Source organism: Panthera leo, chromosome D1, assembly GCF_018350215.1.
Source record: "Panthera leo isolate Ple1 chromosome D1, P.leo_Ple1_pat1.1, whole genome shotgun sequence".
Taxonomy (NCBI): Eukaryota; Metazoa; Chordata; class Mammalia; order Carnivora; family Felidae; genus Panthera; species Panthera leo.
The window spans coordinates 8,618,780-8,643,310 of record NC_056688.1 but is presented as its reverse complement, the minus strand read 5'-3'; the positions used below and the strand labels follow the sequence as shown (position 1 = coordinate 8,643,310).

The window sequence follows — 24,531 nt, the reverse complement described above, 5'->3', positions numbered from 1 at the left end:
GCACACGGACCCTTTCCCACATTTTCTGGCTTCTTCAGATGTTTTCCTTTTTATGGAAGATGCTTAGATCCAGGTTTTGCCTGTTCGAAGCACATTAGCTCCATAGCCCATGTGACTGGCCCTCTAAGAGTGTTTAGGAAAGATGCAAACAGGTATGAGCAGGCAGCTGTAGGGCTTAGGGGAGGCCCGCATCTGGTTTGAATGGCCCAGCCACATACTAGCTTCGTGGCCCCGGGACACCACTCACCCATTTGGAGCCTAAGTTTTCTTGTCTGTTACATGGGAGGAACACTCTCCAGTCTTGTGGGCATTGATTATAATACACAGGGAATATTTGGCTTATTCCCTGGCATATTAAAGATGTTAATAAATGGTAAGTTCTCTATTTCATCATATTTTTGTTCATCTGTCAGTATTGTGGATATTAGTATTTATACCCATGTGCTTTGAATTCTGTTTTTAATGCTTCAGTTTGCCCTTTAAGGAGTGTACTTGTGATTCTCTTAGAAAGTATTGCTCGGGCCTTGTGCTCAGTATGCGGAGATAAAAAGAAACGTGGTCCGTCCTAAGTAAGAGATAGTTACTGTTCACTGCCAGTAGACAAAATCAATAATTGATGTGTGCTTATGCCTGATGGATAACCCCTTCTCAGCCTCCCAGTGTTGGGGTGTCCCCAGGCCCAGCCCTTCCCTGTGTATACCTGGATCTCATAAGGACTCCATCCACTGTTCCTGCCTTAAATACCATAAGTATGCTGAAAACTTAAGTCTTCATCCAGAACCTCTTCTGAACTTTGGATGCATGTATCCAACCGTCTACCTGGTGTTTCCACTTTGATACCTAATGAACATGCCAAACTCCCTATGTCACACCAGACTCAGGGTCCCCCTGGACCCCGTACTCGCCCCCGCCTGGCTCCTCCTCTTAATGAAGAGCGAGCCCATTCTTTCAGTGAGTCGGGGCCAAACCTCCACCACGTATCACTCCTTGTTGGCTCATGCCCACATCCAACCCAACCACAAAGTTGTTGGTCCAACATTCAAAATACACACTATACCCAGAACATGACCCCTTTGTGCCTCCTCCACAGCTGTCCCCCGCTTCCACACACCGGGTTTGCCTGGATTATTGCTAGAGCTTTCTGGTGGGGTTTCTTGATTCCTCTCTTGCTATTCTACAGTCTGTTAAGACAGAGGTCTTAAAAAGGTAAGTCGGATCCTCTCACTTCTCAAAATCCTCAAGGCTTTCCATCTCAGGGTAAAAGCCGTAACCTCAGTGGCATCCAGAGCCCAAGCTCTGGTCACTTGTTCTTGGACCTCATCCGCTAATTTCCCCTTCTCTCACTGAATCAAAGTCAGCTGGCTTCCCTCTCATTCTCTAAACTAGCCAGGGCCCAGATACGCCTTTTCCCCCAGATATTTTTATAATTTACTTCCTGGCCACCTCCAGGGTTTTGCTTAAATGTCCCCTCAGTGTGGCCTTCCATCTACCACTTTAAGTGGGACTTTCCCAGTATTCCCTACCCATTTCTTCCCACCACCTTCCTCTAAGCACTTGCCATCTAACATCTGTAGTTTCTTTGTATGCAGCTCTTCCTCGACCTATGATGGAGTCGCATTCGATAAACCTGTTAGAAGGTGAAAATATCCCAAGTGGAAAATGCATTTAATACGCCTGACCTCCCAGCTTTGCCTAGCTGACCTTAGACGGCATGCCCAGAACACTTAACATTAGCCTACGGTCGGGCAGACTAACACAGAGCCTATTTTGTAATTCAGTGTGGACTTTCTCAGTTGTTGACTGAGTACTGCGCCGAGGGTAAAAGCAGTGGTCGCGTGGGTACAGAACGGTTGTCAGCCTATCGGTGTTGACCCTCGGGGTCACGTGGCTGACCGGGCACTCTGCCGCCGCCCGGCTTCACCAGAGAGGATCGTACCACGTGGTGCTAGCCTGCGAAGTACAAATTTCGAAGTGTGGTTTCTACTGAGTGTGTATCACCCTCACGTCCTTGGGAGGTTGTAAGTCAGGGGCCGTCTGTCTTCCGCTGCAGCATAAGCTCCATGAAGGCAGGGGTTTTGGGCAAGGCCATGTGCTCAGTGCCTGGAGTGGTGATTGACACCTGGTGGATGCTCGTGTTGTCTGTTAAGCGAATCGGATGGAAGGCGTCTGGGAGGTCAGAACGAAGGCTCCTAATCTTGCCAGAGGGTCCCGGGGAAGGCTTCCGGAGGGAGACCACCCCTCAGCCAATCTTTAAGACTTGGGTTTTTTTTTTTTTATTCTTTTTTTTTCAAGTTTAAAAGTTAAAAGTTTTAAGTTTATTTATTTTGGAAGAGAGAGAGGAGTGTGCATGTGTGCATGCAGGGCGGAGGGCGGGGGAGAGAGAAGGAGAATCCCAAGTAGGCTCCATGCTGTCCCCACAGAGCCTGAGGTGGGGCTTGAACTCACGAACCATGAGATCATGATCTGAGCCGAAATCAAGAGTCAGATGCTCAACCAACTGAGCCACCCCGGCGCCCCAAGAATGAGTTATTCTCAGGGGGGACAGAGGTAGGAAGACTGTCTGGATAGAAGGGACCACATAGACCAGCACGGGGAGGCTCAGAAGGCCCGGCTGTGGTGGGATCGCCAGTTTATATCTTAAACGCATGAAGTGCGAGATTCAGAAGTTGGTGTCAGGAAACGGTAGAAAATCGTGAGGGGAATAGTTGCATCTGTGCCTGTGACGTGTCATTTTGGACAATTTAGGTCTGGAATGCCGACGGGATGTCATAAGATACCTCCCAAGGGGAAAGGGTAGGGAGAGACACTGGGTTTGGTAGAGGACCTTGGTGAGGGTCCTGCAGCCCAGGTGCTGCCAGAGCAGAAGAGACAGGATGTCAGGTGCAACCTGGAGAGAGGGCTGCACGTACACCACAGGGCCGGGATTTCAGGGATTTGGGCGGCGTGAGTGACCACCAGCGTGGTGGCCTGTCACAGCACTTAAAGTGCACACTGGTTCTGGCAACAAGCAAATAATTGAAAAGAGCCGTTTCTGTGGAATTAGAATAGTTTTTTGTTCCCACTTAACTGTACAGTGTCTTTTGGAAAGTATTCCCACAAACCTGTGCATACAACAGGTATGACAGCCAAAAACAGAAAACAGAGCATTTTCCTCTCCCCCGCCGTGTCCTCTGTCAAGTGCAGGTGTCTGAGGCAGATGCTGGTGTGCACCCTAGCCCCGCACCCCTTCCCGAGCCCATGAGATGAGAGCCAGCCAATGAGCATCTGTGTCCATGTTGACCTTCCAGGGGCGCCCCGTGTGGCACCTGAATGACCGAAGCTACTGGAATAATTTCATTCGCTCTTAAACATCTGTTCAGCACTTGAAGTTAGATCTTGAGGGTTCACAGATAATTTTTAAAAACTCATAGTCTAGAGAAGGAAACAGAAGAGTTAAGGGATGGCATGACTATGAGACAAGGACACATACCAGGGTCTGGGGAGCGGCCAGCCTCTTGCTGGCACCTCCAGGCACACAGAGGCCATTGTGATTGTCAGCACTTAGCTCAGGGACAAGTGTCATCCTCCCCCCCCCCGCCCCCACCGTCCCCCGGGCTTCCTCCTCTTCCTCGTAAGGCTGAGGGAATGCCTCGGTGGACCTCCAGCAGTGGTCTTGTGCTGTTTGTACAGGGGTTCTAGGAAAAATCACAGCTTCGGAGTAGTTTCTAACACTGGAACTGGGGGCGTTGGCGGGGTGGGCAGAGGCGGAAGTCTGGGACTAAAGCCAGCTCTGGAGCTGAGTAGATTAGGAAAGTCTACTTCTAACTGGGGCTGACTCTGGAGACCTCAGGATGGGTGAAAACGGATCTTGTGTGTGTTCCAGAGCTGCTAAGGAACTTCCGTTGGGAGGAGTTGTTGCATTTTATTTATTCATCCAAATATTTTAGTACCTAGTAGCCACCAGGTACTGTGTACATAGTTGTCACTGAGGATATAATAATGAGACTAGGTCCTTACCCCGATGGTGTTATTTTCTACGGAAGGACGTGAAGCACAGAGTAATTGCAAGGTTGTGAATTGCATTCAATTAAATTATGTGAAATTGCCGCTATCCAAGCATCTTTGACCTATAAAAGCAGCACATTTGTATCAACTTAATATGATGAAAGGAACACAGGACTGAGTTGGGGAAGATATGGGGGTGGTAATGGGGCTTGGAAGGTCAGAAAGTCTCCGTACAAGGTGGCACGTAAGTTGCCTCCTGAAACAAGAGAAGCCTGGTTCCCCCTCTTCCTTATTTAAATCTGGATGTGAATGCAAGCGCCAGAGGGACCCCCGAGTGCCCTGGCCCCAAGGCGGCTGTGCATAAACAGGAGTCTTGTGCTCTGATGAGCATAGCGGCTTTTCAGATGCAACAGGCCCTCTGTTGCTGTACCTTCTGGCTTTCCAAGAAAAGCCAGAAAACAGCTTTTTTAAAAAGGACATTCAAAGAGTAATGCTTGAGACGCTTCAGTTGAAATGTCAAGTTTATGTGAAACGCTCCTAAAGTTTACATGCCAGCTATTTCAAACATTTTAGGAAATGCTTTGTAAACCCAACGACGTTACTTGCTTGTCCAAAGTGGCCTGCTGGGCACCGATTTACAGACTTCCCTTGAAAGCTTTCCAGGTAGAGGGAACAGGATATGCAAAATTAGGAGGCAAGAAAGGGCTTAATTTGTTCAAGAAACAGAAAGGAGGGCCGTACATCTCCAGAGCTGAGCGACCCCAGAGGACAGAGGTGTGTGAGATGAAGGTGGGAAGGAGCCAGATCACAAGGAGCTCACCAAAGTCCAGGGCCAGAAGCGTGGGGACAGAAGTGTAAATTCAGGGTGAACACAACTCAGCAAGCACACGCCCCTGGGGCCACAGAGGGCGGCATCCGCCTGGAGGAGAGGGTACTTTTCCTCATCCACACAAGGATGTCCTAAATGCTACAGGTGTCCCTGAAGGTAGGTGCCTTATTCCATTTTACAGTTGAGTAACCTACCCCAAGGCACAGGGGTGGCATAGTTTGCATCTGGGTTTGGTCTTCTTTGAATTGGAAGCCCACCCAGATCCTTTTTACTACAAAACACTAACTACTTTTCCAACCGAGATATGTTTATAGGACAGTGCCCTTTGGCGGATTTTCCCGTCTTGCCTAACTCAAACTGAATGTATCCACTAATTTAAAGGCCAAAGAAGAATGTTTTCTATATTTAAAAAAATGTTTAATGTTTATTTGTTTTTGAGAGAGACAGAACATGAGCAGGGGGAGGGCAGAGACAGAGGGAGACACAGAATCTGAAGCAGGCTGCAGGCTCTGAGCTGTCAGCACAGAGCCCGATTCAGGGCTTGAACTCACAAACCATGAGATGGTGACCTGAGCCGAAGTCGGACGCTTCACCGACAGGCACCCCAGAATGCTTTCCATATTAAGGTGAATATGGAATAACAGTAACCTGAAGATCAGACCCCACAAAATTGAAGACCAGACTTCTTTGTTCACCTGTTTTGCACAGGCTGGTTCCACCAGACTGCTGAGAGCTTAGTGCTTCTTTTTCAAAATTAGGAATATCACTTCAAGTTGAAATACATGATTTACTTTTGTGGGGGTGAGCAAGCAACCTTTTCCTTTTATTGAGTGTCAAAGCCTTAGAAATCAAAGGGAGGGTTTATGCTCGAGGGATCTCAGACACCCAGAGGAAAATGAATTCGAGAAGTGAAAATGAATATGGAGAGAAATAGGCTTTCTCAGCCATGCAGTAGACGTCGAATAAAATATTTCAGGAACTCTGCGAGCAGGTCTTTGGTGAAAGGAAGTAAACTCAGTCTGGAAGACAACTCAAGAGCTTGGGCATCAGAGGGAAGAAGGCTCTTGCCCGGAGAGCTGCAGACCCGAGAAGAGAGGAAGGCCGCCACAGTGTGAGGCCTGAGGAAGGAAGTCTGCGTAGCATTCAAGACGGGCTTACATTGAGGTTAACCACCTGAGTCAGTGTCTGGAGGAGGAGATTGCTAAATTAGTTTTCAGAACTCAGTGTGATAGAGTGTTTCATTAAAATTCATCAGTCACTTCTTTGGCACTTATTAGAACATTTGAAGAGAGAAAGGAGCATAATTAGTAACATTTTCCAGATGCTCTATGTGGGTTATTTGATATACTTTGTAGCTAAAAATGGATCTGATTTAACTTTCCTTATGATTCTTAAAGCTATTAGATTTTTTGCCTGCAGTATTAAAATGAAAATTGTATTAAAAATTTTCTTTCAAGTTTTTTATTTGGAGAGAGAGAGGGAGAGAGAGAGGGAAGAGAGCATGAGTAGGGTAGGGGCAGAGAGAGGGAGAGAGAATTCCAAGCAGGCTGTTAGCGCAGAGCCTGATGTGGGGCTTGAGCTCACCAACCACATCATGACCCAAAGTGATACCAAGAGTCGGATGCTTAACTAACTGAGCCACCCAGGCACCCTGAAAATTGCATTTTTAAAAGCTATCACTATGATTGTCTATAGTTTGCTTTTATGTTGGTAGATTCTAATCATTGGACAAAAGCAGAAGTGGAAAATTCTCTGTCCAGGTCCACGTATTAAATATTTTTGCCTTTGTAGGCCAGATAATGTCTATCACAACTACACAATTCTGCTATTGTAGCACAAAAGGAGCTATAGGTGTGTATAAATGAATGAGCAAGGATGCCTTCCAGTAAAACTTTACGTATGGACCCTGTAATCTGAATTTAATTTTTTTTATATTATGAAATATTCTTCTTGAAAAAAAATTACGTTCAATCATGGCCTCTACAAAAACAGGTGGGGAGCTGGGTTTGGATTTGGTCCATGAGCCATGGTTTGCTGACCCCTGAATTAAAGGGCTGGAAAAACATGCATGTTCTCCCGCAGGCCAGTGGTGTGGTTTTCCTGACTGTCTAGAATTTTTTTTGACCATGGAGGGGTCTCATTTTGCTGAAATGAAAGGTATTGTTTTGTTTTGTTCTATACACGGGAAGCACTTTGAGCAGTGGTTCTCAAACTAACATCAGAATCACCTGGAGAGTTTGTTCTAAATGCAGATTACAGGGCCTCTTCCCCAGGTTGTTGATTCAATGAGTATATACGGGTTCCATGAACTTGCCTTCTTAACAGAGGAGGCTGAACTGTTCGGACAGCCGTTGTGAGAAGCCCTGACTTTGCGGTGAGAGTGTCTGTCACCATGGCAATAATGTGAATGCTTCTCTTCACTGTCCTCAGAGTAACCATTGACTTTTCTCCCTTGATGCTTTCTTTGAGATCTTCCAAATTCTAATGGTTCAAAGACCAAAGATAACTGGAACCAAAATCTATAGCTTTTCTCTCTGTTGTAGTATGTTTCCTCCATTAATTTCTGATGGTTTTAAACACATAACAACTAGAGAATGTTTTACAACAGTGTTAGGGAAAGAAATGTGCCTAGGGGAAATAAAAAGGAATGTATACATTCTTGTTATCTATATTATTAAATTATTACTAAAACATGTTATGTATTATTATACACTTGACCCTTATACAACATGAGGGCCTGGGATGCCAGCCACCTGCTCAAAAATCTGCATGTAACTTCTGACTCCCCCAAACTTAACTTAACTCCCCAAAACTCATAGCCTACTGTTAAGTGGAAGCCTTACCAATAACATAAACAGTTGATTAGCACATATTTTGTGTCTTATATGTATACCTACTGTGTTCTTACAATAAAATTAGCCAGAGAGAAGAAGCTGTTAAGAAAACCATAAGCAAGAGAAATACATTCATAGTACTGTACTGTGAATACGTTCACAAAAATCCCCATGTAAGTGGATTTATGCGCTTGGGTTCAAACCTGTGTTGTTAAAGGATCTGTGTGTGTGTGTATATATATATATATATATATATATATATATATATATATATATATATATATATATATATATAAAATAGATACTCATGTATTAGTTTAAAAAATAGTACATCGACGGTAACTTTGACATTCTGAGGCCTTCCCCTATTACATCATACTTCCCTGTGGGTTTTACTGTGTTTGTGTCCACAAGCAATATGATACCTAGTTTATATGATGTCTAGCGTTGCATGCATATGAACTTTAGATAGTTTTAACACACACACACACACACACACACACACACACACGCATTTTGACTAATATAGTAGTGGTTCATTCATTCTTGCTGCTGTGAGTACATTCACTTGAATACTCTACCATTTATCCATTCCCCTGATGGTGGACATTTGTCTTCTAATATTTTTTATTTTACAGACAACATGGCCATAGATCTTGTTGGACATGTCTCTAGTGAATGTAAGCAGTAGTATCTCGGTGGCGGAGACCTAGTTGGGAGGCAATTATTCAGTTTATGTAGCCATTAAATTACTTTTCAAAGTAAAGATACATTCACATCTTTACCACACGTGATATTACCAGAATTTTTAAACTTCTGCCTATTTGATAGGTATCTTACTGTGTTTTTAATTTGCATGTTCTTGATTACTATTATAATTGAGAATCTTTTTTTAAAATTTTTTAATGTTTCATTTATTTTTGAGAGACAGTACAAGCGGGGGAGGGGCAGACACACACACACACACACACACACACACACACACGCACGCACACACACACACACAGAATCGGAAGCGGGCTCCAGCCTCCAAGCTGTCAGCCCAGAGCCTGATGTGGGGCTCAAAATTACAAAGCATGAGATCATGACCCGAGCCGAAGTCGGTTGCTTAACCCACTGAGCCACCCAGGTGCCCCTATAATTGAGAATCTTTCTTATATTTATGCGCCTTTCACGTTTCCTCTTCCTTGAAGTGACTTTTTTTTTTTTTGCTTGTTTTCTATTAGCTTCTTTATCTTGATGTAATTGCTTCACAGAATTTCTTTGTATTTTGGCCCTTAATCTTTTGATACTTAACTGTTTTACAGTTATCGCCTTCCAAATTTTACCTCATCTTTTCACATTTTTATGAGTTTTTGATGGATACGAATTTAAATTTTATTGCAGCTTAATTTATAAATCTTCCTCCTTGTGATCTGTGGCAATTTTTGTGCACGCATCTTGTTTAAGAAATTCTTCTTTTCCTTGAGATCATGAAGGTATTCCCCTATATCTTCTCTAAAAGTTTTGAGTTTTTAAACTTTCTTCTAAGCATTTGGTTATTTTTACACTTGAGTCTTTAATCCAGCTAGAAGTAACTTTGGGTATGGGATGAAGTATGGATCCATTTTTTTTTTCTATCCGGATGACCAGTATGTTAATACTCCATCCCTCTCCCATTGAGGCATTGCCACTTCTTACCTATATTAAGGATTCACATGTACAGTCTCTGTTCTCTTCCATTGGTCAGTCTGTCTATCCCTGTGTCAATAGCATTCTGTTTTAATTATAGTCTTATTTTTATAATGAGTCTTAATTTCTGATAGAGCTTTCTTTCTTTTTTCTCCACCTTGCTTTAATAATAAACTCCTGACTAGGTTTGGCCCTTTGTTTTTTGGGGTTTTTTTTTTTTTGGCCTTTTCTACATAATTTTACATAAATTTTACATAAATTTTATTATTATTATTTTTTTAAGTAATCTCTACCCCCAACATGAGCTTGAACTGAGGACCCTGAGATCAAGAGTCACATATTCAACCGAGCCAGCCAGATATCCTTTCTACTACATAAATATTAGAATTCATTTAAATTGGGGGCATCTAGGTGGCTCCATTGTTAAGCATCCGACTTTGGCTCATGTCATGATCTCACAGTTCACGAGTTCAAGCCCTGCATTGGGCTCTGTGCTGTCAGCTCAGAGCCTGGAGCCTGCTTCTGATTCTGTGTCTCCCTCTCTCTCTGCCCCTCCCCATCTCACATTATTTCTCTCTCTCTCAAATAACATAAACATTAGAAAAACTAAAAAAATTCATTTAAATTGTATGGGAGGGGCAGGGGCTCAGTCTGTTGAGCATCTGACTCTTGATTTCCGCTCAGGTCATGATCCCAGGGTCATGGGATCGATCCATGGTCAGCGTGAAGCCTGCTTAAGATTCTCTCTCTGTCCCGCCATCTGCCTTCTCCTCTGCTTGCACTTTGTCTCTCTCTTAAATAAGTAAATAAATAAGGATAAAAGCGTTTGTTTGGAAATGTATTAATAATAATTAGATTAATTTGGGAAGAAATTACATCTGTACAATATTAAGCATCCCTAGTCATGAATATATTTCTCCATTTATTGGTATCATCCTTAATGCCTTCCACCAAAATTTAAATTTTTGCTTTAAGGTCCTGTGTATCTTTTGCTGGATTTATTACTAAGCAACTTAATTTTCACTAACTTCTAGAAGTTACATTTTAAAACTCTTTGTGGCTGCTATATAGAAATGAAATTGATTTTTGTTTGCTGACCCTATGTGCAGGGACCTTGCTTATTCTTGTTGTTCCTAATAATCTGTGAAATCTTTTAGGCTTTCTACATAGCCACCTGCAAATAATGGCAGTTCTCAATCTGTCTTCTCAATCTGTATAACATTTACTTTTCTTATGTTACTGTGTTGACTTAACTGAACATTTCAGTACCATGTTGGACATCACTGGAATTTCTGATTTAAGAGGAATGCTTCCAACAGCTCTAACATTTGCCACTACATGTTGGCCCTAGGTTTCGGTTCATGCCCTTTATTGAGTTAATGAAACTTCCTTTTATATACATACGTCTATTTTGTTAGATTTTCTTTTTTAATAAAGATAAGCCTTAGAATTTATCAAATGCAAATGTATATGGCGATAATACGTTCGTGTACTTTTTTTTTTTTTAACATACTGAATTAGGTAGATTTTCTACTGTAAAACCAAGTTTGCCGTCCTGAGGTAACTTGATCTGATCTATGTCCTAACCCATGACTTGGCGCTCCACAAATCCTGAACTCCCTGTACTGTGGATACCTGTCCCTCTACAGTAGACCCACCCGCTTCAAAGGTTGGGTGTTCAACCAAGTTGTTTTAATCTCATGGCGCCACCTGGTGGCAAATTTAGAAATTTCTGACTTGATCTCTTTTAATTTTTTAATTTTATTAAAGCAATTCTTTAAATGTTTATTCTTGAGAGAGAGAGAGAGAAAGAGAGAGAGAGTGCTTATGAGCGGGGGAGGGGCAGGGAGAGAGGAAGACACAGAATCGGAAGCAGGCTCCAGGCTCTGAGCTGTCAGCACAGAGCCCGACGCGGGGCTCACACTAACAAACCAGCAGATCATGACATGACCTGAAGTCAGATGCTTAACCGACTGAGCCACCCAGGTGCCCCGCTTTTGTTACTTTTTAGGGAAATGTATGGATGTGGTTTCTTCTGTTATCACTGACATTTAATCTAATTCTGTTTCTTCCTTGTACCTTACATTTATCCCATTTACTCCCATGTCATTCTTTCACTTTCTCTTCCAAATTTCCTCAATATACTTATGCAAATCATTCTTTTTTTCCTTCCTTTGTTTTCTTCTTTTCCTGCCTTCCAGTCTCTCCTTTTGTTCTTTTATGAGTATAAATCTACCTCAGTTGTGGTTAACCATGGTAAAAGTAGTGCTGGGAACTAAGGGAAAAAACACAGGATGTATCTTTTAATGAAATCTGAGACAATAAAGTACCAGCCCTGCTAACCTTCAGAGTCCTTGAAAACACTTCAAGTTCCCTTTGAAATGTTCTCAGGTTTCAGGTACTCCTTAATCACCTAATTAATCCTGCCCAGTTTAACATCAAGCTCAAGTATTACAGAAAAATTTTAAGACTGTTAATAAGTTTCATGGTTTCTGTGTTCCTTTACTACTAGCTTTGACAAATAAGGGATTTCTACTGTATTTGACTACAAAGACTCAGTTTTTCATTATGGCTTAAACTGCCTGGAAACAACTACCACTGAAATCGTGCTGTCCATGGGAAAGAGCTCACCACAGATGCCCTTCCGGTACATAACTGATGTATAAGATAGAGATTTCCAGTAACTGCATTTCTACCTGCTTGAACCACAGCATAGAACGTACTGTGAGCAGTGTTCTCCCCAGTCCGAGAACTCGGGCGTGGATAAGCTTGGCTGGTTTCGTGATTTCTCTGTAGAATTTACTGTGACTTCATTTTTGGTGTCTCTAAGGGCTATCCCTGAGAATGGAAGGTGAGTCAGCTGCAGGAGACAGACCAGAGAAAGTAGGGCCGGAATCGATCTCTTTAACCTCTGCAGTGCCAACATGGACCCAGAAGAGGTTTTTATTTCTCGTTTGTCTTAATCCACCCCGGTTTTCTGGCAGGCAGGCACAGTCTGTTGAGAATTTGCTTCTTCAAAGACATATTGATTTCAAAGGAGGTCTGTGAGTCTGCTTCGTGGCCAAAGGACATTTTAATAGTGCCTAGATTAATCACTAGAGAACCTCAAATCAAATATAAAATCTGATCCGTGTTATTTTAACACTTTGGGATCCATTATTCTCGTGAAACCGATTTATTTGCGTGGAGTTGCTACAACCATTAGAATTCTAGCATCCATTTGAAAGGGAAATGTCACCAGATTCTTATTTCCACATTGTAACAGTGGAGATTCAAGACTGGATTGGAAAAAACAAAAGTTAAAAATTAGGAAGAAGATTGCTTTGGCACTTTGGTTGCCCAGGAGGCCTTGCCCAATCCGGGGTGACAAGGGTGCTTTTGTCATTCTGTACTATTTGACTTCCTTCTGGGTTCTTTTGCTAAGTGCTTCCTAACCCCTGATGTCTCTTTTGAAAGGTGGGGACCCAAACTGTATGCACTGTTCCAGATGCGTTCTTGTCAAAGCAGTATAAAGCAGATGTAACAGGAAGAAGGCTCCCTCCCTCGCTAGGTAAGTACAAATGGCGGCCATGGCCAGGGCCAGCCCACCTTTCCATGACACCCACCATGCCCGCCCCTTGGCTGGACCCCATAAGACCCAAATCTGTTCACCCACAGCCTGGAACCATTAATCTAGTAGAGTGAATCCCCAAAGGAGGTCGCCTGGAGAAACCCCTACCGTTACAGCATCTAGTTTCACTCCCTGAAGGTTCTTTCTCCCTTGTTTGCATCTCTTGGGCTCTTTGCCAGTCACGCACATCTTCCTCCAATTTAATAGTTTTGATGTTGGATAAGATGAGACTTTGTCTGTAATCTATGTGCGCTGATGGGACAGGCTGCTTTAGACTGTTCTCTTTTGTGATGTGGAGTGAGTATTGCAGCACAATCTCACGCAGATGATGCCGTGTGCTGCCGGGAATTCAGAAAGACTGAAAAATGAAGGGCTGTCCATATATAATGAATAGAAGAGATCCAGAATCGGTTCATCAGCCAGGTTCGTGTTCTGCGATGATCTCAATTTGGAAACATTTAAAAGTCCTTGACCAACACGGTTACCTTGAAACAGGTTGTTTTAAAATTCTTTAATTTCCTTGGCGGAGACTGTTAAGACCCTTCCCATTGCTTTTTTTTTTTTCTTAATTTTTTTTAACATTTATTTATTTTTGAGAGTGAGAGAGAGCACGAGCGGGGGAGGAGCAGAGAGAGAGGGAGACACAGAATCCGAAGCAGGCTCCAGGCTCAGAGCTGTCAGCACAGAGCCTGACGTGGGGCTCGAACTCACAAACCGTGAGATCATGACCTGGGCCGAAGTTGGAGACTCAACCGACTCAGCCACCCAGGCGCCCCTAGATTTTTTTTTAAATGAGATTTAAAAAATGGTCATATAAGTTCGACCCAGGTCCAGAATTTTTAGAAATGATGTGCTTCCTTGGCCTAGGATTTTGGATTGCTTCAAAATGAGTTTAAGGTCGTCCAAGAAGCTCGGACGTTCTGTGACATCACCCAAATGTTTCCAGTGTTTCAACGTCCACTTGAAAGGCTTGTGGCACATGCATCATTGTTTTGAAAGTGGTGTAGGTGCTTGTAAATTCATAGAGTCCCAGTTAGTCATATTCCTGATTCCTGGGATTTGAGCTAAAATCCCAACTTCGCACATGCTCTTACGTCCTAGCGAAAGCCACAGACGGTTCTCTTCCTGGCTACTCCTCTTTAAACCGTTGCTTCCAATGCAGGGACTTATGTAAGTCTTTCCATCTTGTTTGCCGATGGGCAAAAGCCCCCCAAGTTAAGATGTACCTGATGATTTGCGACTGTCCCCTCACCGGTTGTCATCCGTTAACGTTTTTGCTTTTTTTGAGCAAATCCTTTGAGCGAGTTTAACTGTGTGCTCTTGTCGTCAGAAGCAGGAAGAGAAGGTTTCTGCATGACTCACCGGGAAAGTCAAGATCAAATGACAGACTTCTGAATTATCCCCAGATGAATTTATTAAAGGATCAAAGGAGTTGGCAATCGCCACATCCTTCAGCTTGAAATGTCACAGAGTTGGCGGCCTTGGAAAAGTGCCGGGGCCTCTGTGGCTGATGTCGTGGACCCAGGAGAAGGGATAGGGACTCGCGAGTGGTCTTCTGGTCCTTCTGCTGCTGTCCTTAGGGCGTCCCAGCAGAAATCTCACGCGGTCTTTGTTGTGGCCAGCCCGTGGCGTTACGGGGAGGAGGAATCAGAGGTTCACGTACAGTCACAGACAAGTGAGAACTGGCTGGTTTCTTCAGGGACAGAGGCCCCGTGGACACAGGTGCCAGGGGGCCAAATTGCCCATCGCTCCCCAAAGCCTCTGGCGGTCTGGGGTGTCCGGACTCCCAGACTTCTTGCTCTCATCCTCCAGGCCTTGTCCTTTGTCTGAGGGGCTAGGTTGACGGTGGCCTGGGAGGCCGGGTGAGACCCGATCTGAAGACCCTCATGCCGGACCCTCTAGGGGGAGGTGGCCTGAGGTGTGGAAGGCAGAGCTGGTGTAGGGAATGTGAGCTCACCCCTTGGGCACGCCTGTTCCCCCCACCCCACCCCCAGCCTGCTCATCTTGCTCTCCCGTGATTCACATCACGAAGGTGTTCGTACCTGTGACACGAGCGGTCTCAGACCCGCCCCTCGCAGTTCTGGGTCTGAACGTGGCGAGATCTGCTCCCTTAGATTCCCTCTGAGATGGGAACAGTAGTGGGGCTGCGGCCGGAGCCACCTGCCTTCTGGTCGTCCCAGAACAGCCTGTATTCGGCACACGGCTTCAGGAGCGCTCCCCCCCCCCCAATAATTCAGCAGCACACTCCACCGTGGCTAAGTGTCCCCTACGACATGTGGGAGGAGGTCCAGGTCCGAGGCCTCACCAGCTCTGCGATGCCAATATGCAGGTGTAGCCCAGTCCTTTCTCCCCTGACTTTCCTGTTCCCTCCCTGTCTTCGTGCAGGTCCCTGGCATCTGACACACGGCGAGCTGTAGGACGAGGACACACCAAGCCGTGCCTGATGTTCTGAATGTGTCTGTCCCCCCCGAACCCTGAACCTCAGCTGGAACCGGATGGACAAGAATTCCCCCCACCAAGGGCTCTTTCGCCGATGGTTCTCTTCACGGCTCAGTTTACTGTTGGTTTTCCCTCGCTCGCTGTTCTGTCTCTCTCCAAACCTCTCCTGGTTGCCTTTCCTAGGGACAGACCTTAGGAAGCTGGGCCGGGACTTGGGAATTTGTGCATTGCGCCCTGCGGCCCCAAGCATCCGCCTCGTCCTGTCTTCAAGGCACCGCCCCCTCAAGAGATGCCTGAAGGCATCGGCTTCTGAGAACCCACTTTTTTTTTTTTTTTTTCTGCATGTCTAGCTTGTAAGGAGGGATATATGGAGAGCATTTCCTAGAATTTTCCACTTTTTCACAAAACGTATGTGACTTATTTTTGGCTTCGAACTGAGAGCAAATGTCGTGGCATACTGCTCCGTTTACTTGTGCACATGTGTGGAGTCTGGAGAAATCGACGCTACATTCCCTCTCCTGTCTGGGCTGTTTGTATAATTGTATATAAATGTAGCAATAAATATATTCTAACATCAGCCTGGGGCGCCTGATTCTGCACCCTCGCGGTAGGCAGTGTATAAATAGCGTGTTTTCAAGGAATTGCCCTGCTGACTGGCACGACCCGCCTGCCCCGTCCTCGTCCTCCGCGATTTCACAGTGTCAGTTTGGAGTTGGCCGGTGTTGGGCGAAAGAAGCCTGAGGAGCGTGGGGGCAGAGCCGGGATGTGACGCGGCATTATTAATTCACCAAGGGGCACTATGTCTGACACTCTGGGGTGGCTCAAATGTCCCAGGGCTGAAGCTCAGAGGATTGGGTGACAGTGTGCCTTCTGAGCCATTTTAACAGTGGCTCTGAAGTCCTCCGAGAACGAAATGTGTTACAATCACCCGGCAGGCACCCGCGGCCACAGAGTTACCTCTTAAAGATTTCCAGAAAAAAAAAAAAAAGGCAAAATACGCCAACATGATGCTGAATTTTCCACCTGTCCCCGATGTTCTTCAAGGGTAAGGAGTCGAGCCGTTTAAGCAAATGTCCTCCTGACGGGGACAGACCCCTAAGCAAATAACCTTTCGATTTGGCGGGGATCATGCCGTCGGTCTCACGCCAAGGAGGATTTGTTCCCAAACTGGTCTCATAATTCGCTTGAAACCTTTGGTTATCAGGCATTTTTGCAACTGAGAAGAGAATCACATACTTTGTGGTTTCTCATCAGGTTGCTGTCTCTCAGGCTCCTCCTCGATTGCAAGAGGAAGTTGGCGCACAAGTTTTCCGCCCCCGGGATGTAATAGATCTGGAAGTTGGGTGTCCCATGCCAGCGGTTGAAAGACGGCTCCGTAAAAAGTGTGTGTTTCTTCTGAGACGGAGAGAAAGAGAGTGCAAGCGAGCGGGGCAGGGGCAGAGACAGAGGGAGAGAGAGAGAATCCCAAGCAGGCTCCATGCTGTCAGCGCAGAGCTCCGTGCAGGGCTCCAACTCACCCACCGTGAGATCATGACCTGAGCCGAAATCCAGGGTCGGTCACTCAACCGACGGAGCCACCCAGGCGCCCCTCAAGACTGCTTTTTACGTATTAGAGCAGCGTAGACTGGAGGGCCCGAGGAAATCACGTGGTCGAACCCTTCGAGCCACTGATTCATAACCAGGAAGGTGCCAGGTCTGTGAATTCACCTTCCGGCGACCTTCACCTCAAACTCCCCGCGGTACTCCCACACAGACATTTTCCACCCACGGTCTAGCCATGGCTGGTGATATGGGGGGACGTTATCTAAAAAGACAGGTGACAAATTATCATTTGCTTCTGGCGATGGCGTCATAACAGATAAGCCCAATTATAGACACCGCCGCGTAAGCTTGTTTATGGAGCTGTGGAGGATGGAGAAGTGGTCTTAAACCTGGGCACCTGTCCGTCTCTGCCTCCGAATGGGAGTCAGGGCCTGGATGTTTCTCCCCACCTCTGCGCCTCTGATGGGCCTGCTGGGAGATGAGGTGTTGGGACTGAATGATTTCCGGGATCCTTTCTGTTCTTTGAGTCTCTCCTCCTCTGGCCAAGGGAAGGGAGTAGCCAACCTTCAGTGCAGCCACAGAAGGTCACGAGAGGGCAAAAATGGGCAACGGAGAGGCAGGAGAGAGTTAGGAAGGTGGCTTACATCCAGAGAGGGACGACTGCATTAAGGCAACAGCAAGTCAAAGCACCGCCTCTCCAACGGGGAGGAAAGAGGGACTCAGCTCTCACTTTCCACGTGCCATCGGCTGGGTCCCTTCTTGAGCTTTTTTTTTTTAAATTTTTTTTTTAATGTTTTATTTATTTTTGAGACAGGGAGAGACGGAGCATGAACAGGGGAGGGTCAGAGAGAGGGAGACACAGAATCTGAAACAGGCTCCAGGCTCTGAGCTGTCAGCACAGAGCCCGACACGCGGCTCGAACTCACGGACCGAGAGATCATGACCTGAGCCGAAGTTGGCCGCTTAACCGACTGAGCCACCCAGGCGCCCCTCGAGCTGTCTTTTGCAGAGGACAGAAAGGCTAAACTGACCCTGAATTGGGACACACGGGTGGGAAGCTGAAGCCTCAGACCAAGAAGCCACCTCACCAGGAGGGACAGTGCCGTGAAGTGCTTCCCTTGACCTTGGAAAGCGACTTCAGTCTCCATCAGGCAAAACGACAGGGGCTTAGCAAACAAAAGAGAGAAAAGCTAGGGAGCGGGGTGGCTCAGTGGGTTAAGCGTCTGTCTTCAGCTCAGGTCATGATCTCAGGGTTTGTAGTCTGTGGGTTAGAGCCCCGCGTGGGGCTCTGTGCTGACAGCTTGGAGCCTGGAGCCTGCTTCGGATCTCTGTCTCTCTCTGCCCCTCCCCTGCTTGCACTGTCTGTCTCTGTCTCTCTCAAAAATAAACAGTAAAAAAAAAAAAAAAAAAAATTCAAAAGGGAAAAAGCTGGTCACTTCCGGTCACTAATCACCCACAGCAGCACGTGTGAAGGAACACGTGGGTGGGGGCGCCTCCCTCCTCCAGCTTCCACGAGAGGCTCTTACGCGCCACACTCCCGCCCCTGCCCCACCCGCCCCCTTTCTGAGCAGGTGGGAGCGCTTGCCGGGCTGGTGAGTGTGCAGAGGAGGCGGTGCCCAGGGCTCGCCTCGCCTTGGCCCGTGGGGACCTGGCTGTCTGCTTGGAGGCACCGGGTACGGCCCGCTCCTCCTCCCGCTAGAGGCAGGTGGGCCCCCACACGTGCGCGTTGTCACCTGAACAGCCATTGGAGTCACCTGGAGGGTTTGTTAAAACACCCGCTCGGCTCCGCTCCCAGGGTTTGTGATTCAGGGCGAGGCGTGCGGCCGGAGCGTTTGTGTCTCTAGAAAATTCCCAGCGGAGGCTGCCCGTGGCTGCTGGGCTGGGGACCGTGTCTCCGGATGCGGGGAGAAGGAGACCCGTTGACTGGCCCCCACATTCTCCCCAACTGCATGCTCACGTTCGCAAGGCCGGCTGAGTCAGGGGCGCGTCCTCCGCCAGGCCGAGGCCAGCGAAGCTTCTCTGGTCCGGGTGAGTAGCTGCAGACACCCACCGCCTCCTGGAGCCGCGGCCTTGGGGAGCGACAGACCCTTACGAATTAGACTCACTTCTGTTCCACGCGGAACACGAGTCGGATCAATGCCAGCCACAAACCGGCCCGAAACGCCCGGTCCGAAACAGAATCGGAGACACCTGAGCGCTTGGCTGCCCTTGATGCAACCTCGTTAGGGCACCTGCGCACACGGACGGGGGACTGGGCTCCTGGGCGGGGCGGGGGCTGGTTTCAGAAAACCCCGCGGCCTGACACGAGGTACCAGCACTGGCGTGTTCGTGGACAGTGTGAGGCACCTTCACACCCTGGACCCACCAGGGGAAGGAACGCCAGCCCAGAAGCGGAACGCGTGTCCCCCACGGTCTCCCGGTTTTTCTCAGCTCCTAGACCCTCCTGCAGGTGACTGCTGCCCCCAGTCCTCACGGGGGAGGATTCTGAAAAATCGCTTTCCCCCAACCTGTCCCGTTGCCTTGCGGGGCGGCTGGCCTCCCTCTGTGCCCTGCGGGTGCCTGCTCGCCCACACAGTACGGCCCTTCCAGCACAGCCAGGCTCCTGGTCGGCCGCCAGCAGCCAGACTTCCCTCCTTCCTTCAGGCCCCCCACCCCACCTCGTCAGAAGGGTTTTCCCTTCTCCCTTCTGCCCATTTCTGTGAGTCAGAGCGGCGAGGCCCTCGCATGGACCCCGACCACACCTCAGGGGCTCACCCCTTGCTCTGCGTGCGTTTGGGCTGTTCTGTTCCTCACAGTTCTGGGGGGGACCTGCTGTCCCTGTGCCACACAGAACGTGTGGTTTCTCAGGTGCCGTCACAGGGGGACAGAGACTGGAAAAGCCAGCACGGGCTTTGCACCACCTTAGGGACCAGGAATGACGCTCTTCTCCTGTCTCACTGGTCAGACCTAGTGACTTTTCTTCTCCTTCTTTCATGTTTGTTCATTTTTCAGAGACACAAATTGAGCGAGCGGGGGAGGGGCAGAGAGAGAGAGAGGGGGACACAGAACCAAAAGCGGGCTCCAGGCTCCGAGCTGTCAGCACGGAGCCGGATGCGGGGCTCGAACCCACGAACCGTGAGATCGTGACCTGAGCCGCAGTCACCGGCTTCATTCACTGAGCCACCCAGGCGCCCAGGCTCGCCTCATTCTTAGGACCAGACTGTGTCCCCCTGTGCCCTGGGGCACTCCTGTGCTCCCTTTCCTCGGCCTTCTCCTACAGCGTTTATATTCGGTACAGCACTGCTTCTCCACCAGGGGGATTTTGACCCCCCGCCGCTGCCGCCCCAAGGGACTTTGACATGGTGGGGGCACATCTTCCAGTCTTAGGACCTGGGGTCTGTCGGGGACTGGTGTCTCGTGGGCGGGAACCCGATGCCAGCAAGCATCCTGCAGGGCGCGGGGCACCGGGCGTCCCGGCCCCCTGCCCCGCCGTGTCCGTGGTGGCCGGACTGGGAACCCCACTGCCCACGGCGCCCCTCGTGCGCAGGGGTTGCGCCACTCCCCCCCCCACGCCGCGTCTGCGTGGGGAGACGGCACCGAGCACTGTGACCGCAGCCGGCCTGCGGCCTGAGCCCTGGCCCTCGAGGGGGCCCGGCGACCTGCAGGAGCGGGCAGGCCGTGGGGGCGGCGGCCAGGAAGGAGGGGGGCCTGAGCGGCGAGCGCCGGCGCCCCCGCAGCCGCGGGGGAGTGGGGTTCTCGGGGTTCTTCCCCCCGGCAGCTCCTCGCCCGCCCACGGGCGCGCCGGCCCCCCGCGCCTCGCGTGCTTCTGCGGTGCCGTTGGTTCCGGCGCAGTGGCGAGCCCGAAGGAAGGGCCGCCAACCTCTGCGGCCGTGAGCCCTTCCTCGCCCCTGGCCTCGCGGCAGGCTGCGCCTCTGGGGCCCGAAACGAGCTCCGCGCGAGGGCCGACTTGATCGCTTTGCGCAGGGTGGCTTCGGGCAACTTGGTTAACCTCCCCGGACGGAAATTTCTAGGAGGGGCCGAGAGTGCAGGGGCCGCGCTAAGACGGAGCGCTTGGACCCACATGTGAAGAGCTGACTCTAGAGTGTGTGCTGAGCCCGAGGTGACTCAAAGTCTCCGGGACCAAGAGCCGCCTCTTTCTCTAGGCCGCGGCTGCTGTGGACGGCAAAGCTGACGACCATCCGGGCGCCCTACTGAGCGCCACCTGAGTGTGTGGTCACCCGGCCCGGGACGTCTGCCTTTCCCTGCTCTGTCGGGACCCTGACTGTGCCTGTTGTCATCTCTGGGGACACCTTCTCATTCGTACATCAGAACACGAGGGCCCCATCCTTAGCCAAGGCCTGAGGCTCTTTGGCCCAATCCCCTCTGGGCCGTGCGCGTCTTGTCCCCCGAGGATGAGGTGGTGGGGGCTCCAGGAGCGCGTGGCCTTCGAGGAGTTAGGACCTAGACCCCCAGTGTGTGCAGGTGTGTGTAGCCGGGACCTCGGCCACCTCTAGACACGTTTTAAGGTGACGCCTGGAATGTGGCAACAGAGGCACTTGTTGGTTCTTCATGTATCCACTGAGCGTCGAATAGATGAAGCCGCTGCCTGGCGGGGTCTCTATTCCAGGACAGGGAGACGGGCAATAAACAAGGCACATGTTAAGTCAGATGGTGATGATTGCTCTGGAGAATCGGGGCGCCCGGGGACTAATGGCAACGCGATTGCTGGCACACTTATTACCGAAGTGGAGCTCACCTCCCATGTTGTAGGTGCTTCTGGGGTGCAATGCAGTGACTCCACAGTCCTAGACATGATGCAGGCGTAGTTACCATCTGTCAATGAAATGTTACAATGTGCCCAAGATGTTCCGTAGGGTGCTTTGCATCGCCCTTACTTTTACAACTGAAAGCATGAACCTCTTCATCCCCCTCACCTATTTGGTTAATCCCATCGTAACACCCCTGGCCTAGCAACTATGGTTTGTTTTCTGTGTTGAGAAGTCGATTTGCATTGGTTTGTTTTGTTGTTTAGATTCTTCTGGCATTTGTCTATTTCTGGGTGACCAATTTCACTTAGCCTAATACCCTCTAGGTCCATGTATGTTGTGGAAAAAGGCAAGAACATAACCTTCTTCGTGGCTGAGTAATATTCCACGATCCATCTTAACTGCTTCTTAACTATTTATCAGTGGTCACAGACTGCTTCCCTAACTGGCAAATGTAAATAATGATACAGTAAACATAGAATGACACATATATAATTTTGAATTCGTATTTTTGTTATGTTTGGTAAATACACATTAGTAAAGTTACTGCGTGATGTAGAATTCCAATGTTTAATTTTTTGAGGAATCTCCATGCTATTTTCCATGGTGACTGCACCGGTTGGTGTTCCCACCCCCAGGGCACTGTGGTTCTGGGCCAACACTCGTTAATTCTTCCACTGTCGACACTAGCCATTCTGACACCTTGTACTTTTCTAGTGCATTTCCCTGCTAATGAGTGATGTCGAGCATCTTTTCGTGAGTCTTCTTTGGAAAACTGTGTGTTCAGGCCGTCCGCCCGATTTTCCATCAGACGTTTATTCATTGGTTGGTAGTAGTCCTTGATAGAAATTTTGGATATTAGGTCCTCATGGGATGTGTCCTTGGCAAACTTCTCCCGTTCAGTAGGATGCCTTTTCGTTTGATGGGTGACTTCCTTCACTGTGCAAAAGCTTTCTATCTTGGTGTAGTCCCAATTATTTACTTTTGCTTTAGTGTTTATTTTTATTTTGCCTGAGGCGATATGTCTAGGAAAATGTTGCTGGGCCAGTGTCCAAGAGATCACTGCCTGTGTTTTCTTCTAGGAGTGTTAGGGTTTCAGGTCCGACATTTAGGTCTTCAATCCATAGTAGGCTTATTACTGTGCATGATGTGAGAGAGCGGTCCTATTTCCTTTCTGTGCACATAACTGTCCAGTTTTCCAAGCACCATTTATTGAAGAGCCTTTTTCCCCATTGTATGTTCTTGCCCCCTTTATCATAGGGTAATTGACCCTGAGTGTGGGTTTATTTTTGGGCTCTGGTTTCTGTTCCCTTGATGTGCGTGTCCCTTTTTGTCCCAGTCACATCCTGTTTTGATTACTGTAGCTTTGCAGCAAACCTTGAAATCTGGGACTGTGACATCTCTAGCTTTGTTCTTCTCTCTCAAGGTTGCATTGGCTCTCTGGGGTCTCTGGTGGTGCCACAGGCATTTTAGGATCACTTGTTCTGTTAAAAATATTACTGGTGTTGTGATAGGGATGGCTTGGATCTGTAGGTTGCTTCTGGTAGGAGGGATCTCGGAACAATATTCTTCCATTCCGTAAGCATGGAATATCTTTCCGTTTGTGTCATCGTCAGTGTCCTTCATCTGTGTTTCCTAGATTGTGGAGTGCAGGTCTTGGACCGTCTCGGCTGAGGTGATGCCTAGGTATTTTGTTCTCTTGGTTGCAGTGGACAGGAAATTGTTTCATGTGTCTGTCACATGGTGATGAGTGTATAGAAACGCAAGAGATTTCTGTGAGTTTTGCATCCTGCCACGTTCTTGAATGCACATCTTCTAATGGTCCTTTCGGAGGAGTCCTCAGGGTTTTCTAGGCAGAGTATCATGTCGTCTGCAAACAGTGGTGGTTTTACTTCCTCGTCAACAATTTGGACGCCTCTCCTTTCTTCTCCTCGCGGGACTGCTGTGGCTGGGACTTGGAATACACCCCGGGTCAAAGTGGTGAAAGCGAAGATCGCCTTGTTCTCTGGTTTTCACCCTCGAGTATGATGTCAGCTGTGTGTTTATCACATGTTCATTTTATGACGCTGAGGTATGTTTGCTCAAAACCCACTTTTTGGAGAGTTTTCACGATCAACTTACATGAGTGTTACCGTTGGTTTTTTGCATCTATTGAGACATTCACCTGATTGTTATCCTTCATTTTGTTAATGTGGTATATTGTTTAGTTTTTAATATCACCCTTGTGTTTCTCAGAGTAAATTCAAGTTGTTTGTCTTGAATGACGACTTTAATATGTTTCTGAACATAGTTCGCTGCTATTTTGTGGAGGTTTTTGCATATGTTTATCTGGCTTATTTGCCTATAGTTTCTTTCATTGTAAATGTCTTTGGTGTTGGTCTCCAGGTAATTTTTTTTTAAGAATGTGTTTGGAATCTTTTTTTCCCCCTAATTTTGGGAATAGCTTGATAATAGAAAATAATGCTTCTTGAATCTCTCATTGCAATCACTTTTTAATCCATGTGTCTTGGGCTTTTATTTGTTGAGGTCTTTCTTTACCTATTCAATTTCATTATTTTTCTATTCAGATTTTCCTTTTTTTTTTTTTTTTTTGAGAGAAAGAAAGAGAGCAAGTGAGTAGGGGAGGAGCAGAGAGAGAAGGAGAGAGAGAATCCCAAGCAGGCTCTGAGCTATCAGCGCGGAGCCCGATGTGGGGCTTGAACTCACAAACTGTGACATCATGACCTGAGCCAAAGTTAAGAGTTGGATGCTTAACCAACTGAGATACCCAAGTGCCCCCCATTTTTTATTTTTTTGAAGATTTTATTTTTGTAATTTGTTTGCTTTTTGTTACTGAATATTTTAGCATACTTTTTTTTTTTTTAGTTTCTTCTAATG

At 47.7% G+C, this 24,531-nt stretch overlaps 1 protein-coding gene across 1 annotated transcript in view; it reads left to right on the top strand.

The window, feature by feature from the left end:
- Nucleotides 1-15,880, top strand: part of RDX (radixin) — a 94,504-nt gene extending 78,624 nt beyond the window's left edge. The window contains exons 15-16 of the mRNA XM_042904261.1: nucleotides 12,775-12,868; nucleotides 15,314-15,880. Of these exons, the coding sequence (XP_042760195.1) occupies nucleotides 12,775-12,841 (67 nt within the window). The 3' untranslated portion in view covers nucleotides 12,842-12,868; nucleotides 15,314-15,880. The remainder of the gene's footprint in view (nucleotides 1-12,774; nucleotides 12,869-15,313) is intronic.
- The last annotated feature ends 8,651 nt before the right edge of the window (nucleotides 15,881-24,531 follow it).